The following is an 11,196-nucleotide window of genomic DNA, read 5'->3' on the forward strand; positions in this document are numbered from 1 at the left end:
CTTTCGGGAGCTGTAGTTTCCTCGCTTCCGCCCCGCTTCCCAGGCTTCCTTGCCGTTTCCGTTGGCTTCTCGCTCTCCGGTAGCCATGCCTGGGGGCAAGGGTGGGAAGCCCCGCGAGGCCGCGAACCCGGCTGCCGCGAGTGTGTCTGAATCCGTGACCGAGCGGGTCCTGCGGGAGGCGCACTCGCTTTATGTGCATCCGGGTCATGGTGAGAGTTGGGGATGGGGCAAGAAGATGGGGGGTCTTCCTGGTTCGGGGGGTGGGGGGCGTCTGAAGGGTTGCGTGGGTGTGTGTGTGTGTGTGCAGGAGCTAACCTTTCCCCTCCCCCTCCCAGGGCTGGTGACCATTGGGGGGCGCCTGGGCCTGACTCTGCTCCCACCACGCCGCAAAGTGACTGTCATGGTGATGGGCAACCACAGCGCTGGCAAGAGCAGCTTCATCAACTGGTGAGCTGAAGAGGGATATACAAAGGAGGGCAAAGGGACTCATAGAAATGGTAGGGTTGGAAGGGACCCCAAGGGTCATCCAGACCAACCCCTGCAATGCACAGATCTTTTGCCCAACTTGGGACTCGAACCCACAACCCTGACATTAAGAGACTAATTTTCAGCAAACCCAAGGGAGCTGGAAGCAGAGTATCGTGCCAAGGGGTGTGTTGGCATGGGTGCATGGCAGTGCCGAATTTACGTATAAGCTAAACAAGCTATAGCTTAGGGCCCCACTCTCTTGGGCTCCCCAAAAAAATTAAAGGAAAAAAACTACTGGATGTACATTTCCAAAATATAAGATAAAAAAATAAAATAAAATAAAACCTACATACAGCAACAGTGGCAAATGGCTTTAGATACCTGTTAGGTCCATAAATTACCATATAGCATATATTCAACACGAAAAACAGCGACAATTTGTTGTTGACATAGGACAGCTGGACATATAAAGGGCCCCATTACCTTCAGTAGCTAAGGGCCTCATCAAACCTAAATCTGGCCCCGGGTGCATAGTGCTCTGAGGAAATCCTATGGGGTTTGGTGGTGGTGCATTTCAGGTCTCTGCCAAACTTCCAGTTCACCCCCCCCCCAAGTGTTTGATGACTTGAGGAAGGTTTTGCCTCTGAATAGGAGGCATTGGGGTGTCTGCAGGGCTGTTACTGATACATAGTAACAAAAGATACAGGTATCATTTCATGGAACTCCTTGGCATTTATGCAAGATACAGTTTGCTATGAATTATTGCTAGTTGATGGGTTGGACAGGATATTCTGAGTACCAGAGGGCTCGCATTCATCCTGGCTTGTTTCAGTATGCAAAGAGGGGGCTATAATCTACAAGATACCCAGGGTAGTTTTGTGGTGGGAATGGGTCAAATGACATTTCCATCATTCAAAAGCATCTTGTTCCCTTCAATGTTTTCCTGCAGGTATGTTGAGGAGCACATTCAACGAACCGGTGTAGCTATTGAGACTCAGGGTTTCACCTTCATCACTAGTGGAAGGAAGCGAGAATCTCTCACGGTGAGTATTTCCTATAGGCAAGGAGTTCCTAAGTAAAGGTGGTACCACACTCACAAAGATTGATTCCTTGTAAATGTGTAACAGTATCAGTTCCACTTATATAAGCAGTTGAGTGTATAAGGTGATCTGGAATAACTGAAGAACTTAAATAATGAATTCACATATAGGATGGACCTATGGCCAAGATTTTGTCTGATCTTTTCAATGCTATCTGTACTGTAGTACAGTATCCTGTGTTCTAACCTTTTCTGTCCCCCCCCCCCCTTACAGGGTAATGCCACACTCCATCTGTACCCCCATTTCCAGGCCTTGCAGAGTTTCAAAGGTTAGTTGCAAATAATTAAGAGCAAGGAGTGGACCTCTGCATTAAACGGTGACATGAATTGAATCAGTTGTTCCTTAAGGCAGGCAACTGGCATCTACAGGATTTGTGGGTGGCTGTTGCAATCATGCCATCAAGTCATTGAGATACGTGGTGTTGTGGAACTCTGCCACCTTGAGTTACACCACCACAGTGGGTAGAATGATTTGGAGGGCGGTGTTTGTTTTCAGGAGACGTAGAGAACAGACACAGTGCTTAGCATCTGTCAGTGGTAAGAGCCTACTTCAGAGTCTTAATTTTGCCTCCCCCCTTTCTTTTAGGTGTGCCGGAGTACCTGAGCACTGAGATCTGTACCTCTAAGCAGAAGCAGTTCCCCCTGGTCACTTTCCTTGACACGCCAGGCTTGGTGGACGGAGACATGAAATACCCTTTTGATGTGGAAGGGGCACTTATCTGGTTTGGTGAGTGTAGCAGTGTGGATAAGTGGAATGGCGTTGTCTCCTGCCGTAGATTCTCTTAATGAATTCCTCTTTTGGAGGCATTATGCCTCTGAATACCAATTGCTGGGCATTGTGCTCGGGTTCAGCTTGCAGGCTTCCTACAGGGATCTTGATTGATCATTGTGAGGATTGAGTGTTGGACTAGATGGGGCTTTGGCCTGATCCGGCAGGCTTTCTTTTTGTTCTTAATCCAGAGCAAAGATGAGGAACCTGTAAGCCTCCAGGTGTCATTGAACATCAGCTCCCATTATCCCTTACAGTGGTGCCCCGCAAGACGAATGCCTCGCAAGACGAAAAACTCGCTAGACGAAAGGGTTTTCCGTTTCTGCGTTGCTTCGCTAGACGAATTTCCCTATGGGCTTGCTTCGCAAGACGAAAACGTCTTGCGCTTTTTAAAAAAAGCCGCTTGAAGAGGCGCAGTTGCGACGGACCGTGCTTCGCAAGACGAAAAACATCGCAAGACGAAAAGACTCGCGGAACGAATTCTTTTCGTCTTGCGAGGCACCACTGTACCATTGGCTGTGCCAGCTGGGGTTGAAGGGAATTGGATTCCAGTGACCTCTGGAGGGCCACATTTTCACCATTCCTGATCTAGAAAATGGCATCGGGAATAACTGCTATTCTGGATCAAGCTAGTATTCAAAAGAAAATGGACCTGTGTAGGGAGAACTGGAATGGAGGTATAAAGAAAGGAAACTCTGGGGCACAAAGATGTGGTGGTTGGAATCTGGAGGGAAAATTGATTTTTTTGCTGTTTTCTTTCCTAATTAGGTTTTTGCTGTTTTATTTCATAATTAGTAATAAGTGTCTTTGGGAGAATTTGTGAAAATATCTTTTCAAGTGATGAGAAAACTTTGTGGCAAGAATTCATAGAGAAATGCCACATTGCCACAGTGGCAGTAGGGAGAATATTTTAGCCCGAGGCATCTTTTACTGGAGATTAACTCCCTTCTTCTGCCATTGTCTTGGCTTCCAGGCCAGCTCTGCGACCTCATCCTGGTCTTTTTTGACCCCATGGGACAGGCCCTTTGCAAACGCACTCTCAACATTGTGGAGCAGCTCAATGAGGGCCACGGAGACAAGCTGCATTTTTACCTCAGCAAGGCTGATGAGGCGGGTGCAGAAGGTGACAGACAGGTACTCACAGGGTGAGGTTGTCTTGGGGATAATGATCAAGAAATGGGAGACAGAATGTCTGTTTCAGTAAGGGAAGCAGCCTAGAGCATCACAAGGTCTTTCCCTTTCTTCTTGATTCTGATCTGTTCTCTTTCCTGACAGAGAGTGCTGATGCAAATTGTCCAGGAACTCTGCAAGCGCCCAGGCCTCAATAAGTGCGGGTTTGATATGCCCACAATCTACATCCCCAACTCCAATAAGGTGAGTGGCAACCCTTTGCCATTTCAGAGGTGGGGGTGATGGGTAAGCCTCCATGAGGTAAAGTTAATGAAAAGGTGGGAAGCCTTGGGAAGAGGGAAGAAAAAATGCAAAACAATTGCACCTTGGTGTGTTTGAGAAAAGTGAGATTTGCTAGGAGGATGTTGATGGGCTATGAATGGTGGTGTGTGTAACCAGCCTAACACTGTCCCTCAGCCAAGCCGGTGCGTTAATCAGATTGAGGAGATCTGCCGAACCATCGAGAAGACAATCAGCCAAACTGTGCAGCACACACTCAACGCTTTGGAGCGGGACTGCAACCTCATCGAGGAGGCCACACAGCGTTTGCTAGAAGAGGACAAGTAAGAGCGCGGCATCGTGGGAAGCGAAAGAAGAATGTCTTGAATGTTGCCATATTCCCCATAAGAGCTGGAGCTGCTTGTCAGTCTGTGAGAAGCAGTTAGCAGGGAGCAGGGTAGCGCATCAAATCACAGATGGAAGAATGGAGTGTGAAGTTTTTATGGGATGAAAAGGCGGGTTAGCGAGCCCACCTGGCCGCCCTGAAGTGAAATGCATGTGGGAGGGACATTGAGCAGTTAATTAACGTGTGTTTGGGGCTGTAGAGTTCTTCACTAGAAATTGTGAAAGAGATTGGAGAGGGAATCAGGAAATAGACATCTATGAGTGCATTAGGGGTACCAGGATTTGAGTGCCTGGGACATTGTAGTGGTCTTCCTCGTTTCCAAGAGTGTGTCTGTTGCTCTTTTTCTCTCCTCTCTATGTGCCCAGTGAGGCCAGAAACAGCAACTTCCGCGCTCGTTTCCGGGGAGCGCTGCTTGGGCTAGCAGGCTGCCTCCTGCCCATCTTTCTCCTCGTGACCTTGCTCTTTGGTACAGCCTTTGCTCGCCAACTCTGGACTTTGGTACTGGGAGAAGAGCAAAGCCAGGCGTTAGAGCTGTCCATGGTGAGTGCTTTTTTTTTGCTTACCTTCCCTCAATTCAGTTTCCCGTTGCTCCTCATTTCCTCATAATCACTATTTCCCCCCGTGCTTTCTCAGGATGCTCCTCAGTTAAGCTCCATTACACTTTTTATGACTGGAGCCATGTATTATCCACAATTCTGTGCAAGTGTAAAAGTAATAGTGTAGCAGAATCTTTGCTTTCATTTGGAGGGGCAGGGGAGAGGAGAAGCCATATTTTAGCTTTCATGTATAAGAGTTTGAAAGCAAGCTTTTAAAAGGAGCAATTAGAAAATTGCCATTCTTTCCTCACTTGTGCATCTCTAGAGGGTGGAAGAAATAAGTCAGAAGGTTGTATCCAGGCTTTACCCAGACTAGACCCACTGAAAAGAATGAAAAAAAGAAAAGAATGGACCTAAGTTAATAGTACACATTATTTTTAATGGGCACCCTCCGAGTATGACTAACTGGATATACCCTGTAGTCACAAATGCTAGATAAATTAACTTTGATACAAATAACTATGGCTGTGTGCTGTCTATAATTCTTCCCCCATGCAACATGCTTGCAGGATTCAGTGCAGTACGAATCCCAGTTTTCTTTCTTTCTTTTTTCTTAAATAAGAAAACTGTGTTTTTTTGGGGGGGAAACAACCGTGGTTCTTTAAAAAGTAAACAAAATAAATTTGGGCAGCGCCTAGATAGTAGAACACTTGATGATAAATATAATTAAAGCATGCATGCTTATATTGCTTATTTTTTGCAGGACACAGAATTTCAATTTTGTCAGTAGGAAATTTGGATTGCCTTGCCATAAAATGTTTGGATTTTTAGTAAAAAAATATTTAAAGCAAATAGTATGTGAGCTCTTATGATTTCCTCTGGGAATACAAACTCTTGTGTCTTACACCCACTATCTTATTTTTCAGCGCCCAATTGCTTCCATGTGGAGCCTTGTCCCTGAAGAGCAAACCTTAACAGTATTCTTTGGTCTTCTTGGCCTCTCAATTCTCCTCCTGCTCTTGGCCAGTTACACTTTCAGGTAAGAAACTCTCGGCTTAACGCTAAGAGAGCCTTGTGCAGAGGAGACATGCACCACACTAACGTATCCCTCCTCCTTTCTTGTTTAGGACAAAGCCCACTCTCTCAAAGAAACAGAAGCGGCAGCTGGAGGACAGGCGAGACTACGTAGTGGACGTGGTGCTAGAAAAAAAGGTTGACAGCTTTGGGAATTTGGTTTGGAGTTATGACACAGGGCTTGGCATCTGTGCCAAAGGATCATGGTTAGGAGAGGCATGGTTCATGACTCCTGTGTGGGATTCTGGGTAATGGTAGGTTAGGGATATCCTTCCTAGGAGAAGGGGCTGGCCAGTGTATCAGGTTACAAGTAATTCTGTTTTTTTCTGCAGAGACAGCTCTATGAGGAATACCTTCGCCAAAGCATCGGCGAGCAGGACCTGAGCTGAAACTCCTCCCTAATGGATTCAAAGAGACTGCCAATCCCCTGCCATGTTAAAATCTCTCCCCTCTGAGTCACTCCAGAGAATAGAGATTTGTACAGCAACTGTGAACCGTCCTAAGGGGCCAGTTTTTTTAAAAAAACACCACTTCATGGGCTTCTAATTGACTTGGCATCTGTTCTACATAGGTCAACTCCTTGTATTTGATTGGATAGGAGTGGGCACCCTGTGTTCTTCTGAACTGGGATCAATCACACCAGTGGTGCCCTGCGTCCGCACTTGTTACAAGTCCTGCTAAGGCTGCTACACTTAACTTCTAATGGGAGGGTGCCTCTGGCCTTTTCTATGGCCTCATGAGGGAGCAACAGCAGCATTGCCCAGCTGCTTTTTGCACCTGATTGAACTATGTCACTCCTAAATAACCAAGTTTTTAATTGGCAACACTATAAGCTGATAATGCTCTTTTACTGGCTACTAACATCATTTTAAATAAGATGGGGACCACCTGTCTTCATGACCCTAATTGGTACTCCCCTCCTTTGGCAAGGCATCATCTCTGCATCACTTCCACCTGTAACTAGCCTTGGCCCATCCACTGTCCCTTAGGATGACTTTTGTCTCTGTTAAATGTCGAGGTCAGTGTCTTCTTCTTATCCTTTGGCAAGCAATACCTCAGACCTCTGAACATCTCTGGATGTTGCATTAGGACTTGGAGATGCCCATGTCATCCTCCGTCTCACACTACGAAGTGCCTTCAACTGATACCAGCTCTTGAGGGGAAGTCAGGACATTTTTGCTGGTAGCCACTGTCCTCTCATTTGTTCTGCAGTCCTACCTATGCTGATACTTAACGCTGTGAATTCTCACCATAACTGCATTTTTAATATAAGCTATACTGTCTCCAGCACTCATTGTAGCATACTGGGAGTCTCATCCCACACATCTAGTGGCACCTGTCTGGAAAAAAAGGGCTGTCTCAGCTAATTTCCCTCAGCTGCATTCATTGATTCTAAGACAACTCTGTTGTAGTCTCTGTATCTGTGCCTCATGAAATGGCTAAAGATGGTGTGTCCATAAGAGACTGATCTTTCCATCTGTTTTGAGATACTCCACATATTGAGGCAAGGGACAGTAGCAGTAACCAATCATGTTGTGAGGATCAGAAACTTTTCAATGTAGGGGGAGCTATTTTTCTCTAATCTCTTTCTTTAAGAGACTTGGATGTAAACCATGATCCAAGAGAAACGGCTTAATTGTGAGTTTCTAAATTGCCCTCTAAATTGCAGCTGCACAAAAATGTTACAATTGGGGTTATAGCTTCTCAAGCCCTATCCCCAAATGGGATTGTGGTGGTGCTAGTCAATGGAACAGGGGCGCAAGAGTTCAATTTCAATTGTCTTTCCTCCCTACAAACAGAAAATAGCCCATGGTATGTATGCCAGCTACCAACTTCCAAGTTTGTCAAGAGATTACTTTGCTTGAGGAAAGGAGAGGAGCCAGAATTTATGGCTGTGTCACTGCTAATCGGCTCACCATTTTGGTTCCTCTCCACCACTTTCTGAAGCTTTGTGTCTTTTGTTGGTACAAACTGATATTAAGGTGGTGATGGGGAAGAGGAGTGGTGTAGCCTGAAATTCATAAAATATGCTCATTATAAGCTGTTTTAAATTTTGCTGGTATGAACCCCTTGCCTAGGGCTTCAGTAAAACAAGTTTCTCTTTCCGCAATGTGCTCCAGCAAACATTACCACTAAGGGTGGGTGTGGGGAGGATGGCGCATTTAATAAAGCTCACTGTAGAATTTGCCTTGGCTTCTTTTTTTCATCCAGAAGCTTTTAGTCCTCACATGTAGCTCCTTCCCCTCCTGGTTTTAATTTCTGCTTTTTCCTCATGTTTCCTGGCCCAGCTCCATTCAAATGAGTGTCACAGGAAAACAGTCATGCATCTTTATTTAATCTAGAAAGTACATTGGTTTAGGGTGTGCAGTTTGAATATATTGCCTTCCCTTCTGCCCTTTCTGGTGCTCTGTGGATGCAGCTTTTCTATGAATTCATGCTATCCACGATTTCCCCAGTTTCACTACTTGTAGATCACCAGCTACCACCCCAAAATTGGGAAAAGGGCAAAGACTTTTACATAGGCAATTACATATCAGTAAGTAAACGGGTGAAGAGTTTCCACCCCCAGGCAAGATATTAAAATCTGTATATTGTTTATTTGATACATTTGTATATCAACTGTATATAACCCTTTGTAAATTTACCTCAGGGCAGTTTGCAATACAATTTTAAAAACCCAAACCCAAATGGAAAGGCTTGGAAGGTTTTATTTTCTATTCTGAGCTTAAATATGCGTCCTTCCATTGGCCTTTATGAGGTGAGAGGGATGGCTGCTGCGGCCGTCTCTTCCTCATTCTTATCCTCGCTGGTTTTTTGGGCTGGGCTGCGGTCATCTTGACCATCTTCAGCGTCACTCTCACTTGCTGCGAGCAGTAGACCTTGTTCCTCCTCAAAAGAAACCACCATTGCGTGGCGTTCAGCTATCTCCGTATCGACGTTGCCGTTGTGTCCAGAACCTGAGTATTGTGATCAGACTCAGAGCTGTGGGGAAAGCAAGGGAAAGATTTGTGAGCAATGCACACCACAACTTCCTGCGGCCAATGTGTGTGTATTAGCTTGACACCTGATTCACACCCAGTAGTGAAAAGTGAAGGGATTTTAAATATGTATTACCCAAAATTTGTACCGCTCCCATTGTTTTTGATTATGTCTCTTGCCTTTAAAAAAGGGGCAGCCCCTTTTTTATATAGTGGACATCTTGTTCATGTAAGTGGGCAGTGTCCTTTCATTGGCAGAAGGGTGGCCGTTTTGTTGAGCAGCACAGAGGAGGCCTCTCACCTGCGTATTTCATTTCTTGGATGCTGTCCCTTTCCGTTTTTGTTCTGTGCGTTGCAGCTTCAATACTATCTTACGCTCATGGCCCCCAGGATTTGGGCGGTTTGTATGATCCTCCGCCTCTTTCTTGGAACGACCTTTGCGGGAGGAGCCACCTGGTGGAACCAAACACAAGTTAATAGTATTCTGCATCACAGGCAGTTGGACTATAATTTCCCCAAACGGCTAATTATTTTGAGGGTGAGGGGTGGCCATGTACTAGCGTGCATCTGCTTCTCTAGTGTTACTAGGGGTAGGGATTCTGCAGCTTTTAGCTAATGCTAATTTTCACCACACACCCCTAGCCTAAGAAGCAGGTTTCTTCCAGAGAAGTGAGCTGCTGTGGCCTGTCCTTTGCATACGCAGTTTTCCTGGGTGATGAAGAAAAGCAGCCTAGGGAGCTGTGACTTAAGCCCTTTAACCTTTTCCCCTGTGGTCATTTTTTGCTACTCGAAATCATACCCTCTAGCTGCTTTTCCACCCATGGAGGAAAAGACTTGAACAGCTACAGGTGATTCATGCAGCGACAGTAGACCTTTGCTAGTCATCTCGTGAATCAGGCACTACCAGAGTGATTCACATTTATGCATGGCTCTGTTTGTGAAGAGCATTCCAGTGGTAACTTGGGGCTGTTTGTTTATAAGGAAAAAGGCACCAGATGACTGACGCACAACATCCAGGGATGCCTTCGCTTAGTACTGAGTTGTTAACCCTTTGGCATCCTTTTTCCTCGCTGTAGGCAAGCCACAAAATGACTACAGTATAATGCTATTACAGACCAGTAACCTGTTTTAACCAACTTTATGGCAGCACACAGCTGGAGTGGTTAAAGATGCACAAAAACTTGGCTTTATGTGGGTGAAGCTGGAATTCAAATTTTAGGGTGGGGGATTTGTGAGAAGGGAATCAGGGGTGTTAGAATTTAATGCAGCAAACAGACGTGCAATCTTTTGCATGGGATCACTCACAGCTTGCTGTTCAACATTACGGTTTTACGCTGCGCCTAGTTCCCTGCCATCCTTCTATATGTTTCTTCTTTATCTATGCCAGTGTTTTTCAAAACGACCCAGAGCATAGTTTCTACTGCAACCCTAAGAATCCCTTCACAATATGGGATTTCCCCGCCCTTGGGTTCTCCCCCATTTCTGCAGTGCACTTACTGCTGTATCTGTCCGTCAGGCTGTAGAAATCATACTGGTCAAAGTATTCCACCTCGAAAGGCGTTGGGTGTAGCTTCTCGACTTGGACGAAAGAAGTCGACATGCTGGGACCGATCTTTCGTTGACAGCTAGTGGAGAAAAAGGAAGGAAGGAATGACAACAATCAGGAGTTCAAAGTGCTATCTGTCTTCTCTGTGAGCCTGTTTTTCTCTCTCAGTGTGTTTGGGAGACAACGTGTATATATATACACCCCCAACAACACCCACAATTGCATCATCCTCTTCCCTTAAAGCTACAGGCAACAGATCTCAGAATCTGATGCAACTGGTAAAATATCTGATGCTGCCAATCTCCTTCACGTGACAATACAATCTCCTTTCCCGTATACTCAAGGACTTCCCACTCCCACCCCTCACCTGATCCTATAACCAAAACTTCCCGTCAAGAACATGCAATCCAAACATCTCCTGAGTAATTTGATTAGCACAATGAATGTTGCCCAGAGGCTTATGTGAAATGTAAATTTCTCTGCAAAGTGGTTACCCGGGAGTGCTGAGGGCTGGGCATCATTCTGCTCACAAGACGACCTGATCCACTTTGTGTATATTTGAGAGGGTCTGTGTGTCGATCATTAATGTCTATAGACCATGACTGTCTTTGACAGAAAGCTGAAATAATCAACATTATAACCACATTCCTTAGTTCAGGTGTAGAACCTACTGCTTACTTTTTATTGATCACGTACTCAAAATTACAGTGTGAACTACTTGTTAGATTAGTGGACTAGTAACTAGGACTATTACTTCCAGATAAGTTAGTCCTGTTAGTCCGTTGCAAGGGGATTTTTTTTTTTTTTGCAGCACCATCAAGACTAGTAGATAAACGGCATAAACTTTCAACTCCATTGCATCATATCTGTCTATGAATGAATATGCCACAGATCTGATGAAGTATGCTTCACAAAAGCTTATGCCAAAATA

At 45.3% G+C, this 11,196-nt stretch overlaps 2 protein-coding genes across 2 annotated transcripts; one reads left to right on the forward strand and one right to left on the reverse strand.

The window, feature by feature from the left end:
• On the forward strand, positions 1–7,928 carry LOC309517362 (uncharacterized protein). The gene is made up of 12 exons (XM_082196566.1): positions 1–209; positions 336–447; positions 1,418–1,511; positions 1,782–1,836; positions 2,154–2,294; positions 3,310–3,470; positions 3,612–3,710; positions 3,924–4,069; positions 4,497–4,671; positions 5,594–5,706; positions 5,795–5,879; positions 6,074–7,928. Exons 1-12 carry the CDS (start codon positions 86–88, stop codon positions 6,128–6,130), a joined length of 1,362 nt encoding a protein of 453 aa, XP_082052692.1. The 5' UTR covers positions 1–85; the 3' UTR covers positions 6,131–7,928.
• Positions 7,929–8,055: 127 nt separating this feature from the next.
• NUPR1 (nuclear protein 1, transcriptional regulator) lies at positions 8,056–10,448 on the reverse strand. Its single transcript, XM_082196605.1, has 3 exons — positions 10,217–10,448; positions 9,021–9,172; positions 8,056–8,723 (listed from the first exon to the last, which is right to left on the reverse strand). Exons 1-2 carry the CDS (start codon positions 10,317–10,319, stop codon positions 9,030–9,032), a joined length of 246 nt encoding a protein of 81 aa, XP_082052731.1. The 5' UTR covers positions 10,320–10,448; the 3' UTR covers positions 8,056–8,723; positions 9,021–9,029.
• Between the last annotated feature and the right edge of the window lie 748 nt (positions 10,449–11,196).

Source organism: Podarcis vaucheri, assembly GCF_965113315.1.
Source record: "Podarcis vaucheri genome assembly, chromosome: 13".
NCBI classification, from domain to species: Eukaryota; Metazoa; Chordata; class Lepidosauria; order Squamata; family Lacertidae; genus Podarcis; species Podarcis vaucheri.

Excerpts from the sequence above, each read along its gene's own strand:
- LOC309517362 (XM_082196566.1), top strand. The coding sequence starts at position 86 with ATGCCTGGGGGCAAGGGTGGGAAGCCCCGCGAGGCCGCGAACCCGGCT. Across the intron at positions 2,295-3,309 it reads AGGGGCACTTATCTGGTTTG|GCCAGCTCTGCGACCTCATC; the intron begins GTGAGTGTAGCA and ends CTTGGCTTCCAG. Across the intron at positions 5,707-5,794 it reads TTGGCCAGTTACACTTTCAG|GACAAAGCCCACTCTCTCAA; the intron begins GTAAGAAACTCT and ends TTTCTTGTTTAG.
- NUPR1 (XM_082196605.1), bottom strand. The coding sequence starts at position 10,319 with ATGTCGACTTCTTTCGTCCAAGTCGAGAAGCTACACCCAACGCCTTTC. Across the intron at positions 9,173-10,216 it reads CCTGACGGACAGATACAGCA|GTGGCTCCTCCCGCAAAGGT; the intron begins GTAAGTGCACTG and ends TGGTTCCACCAG.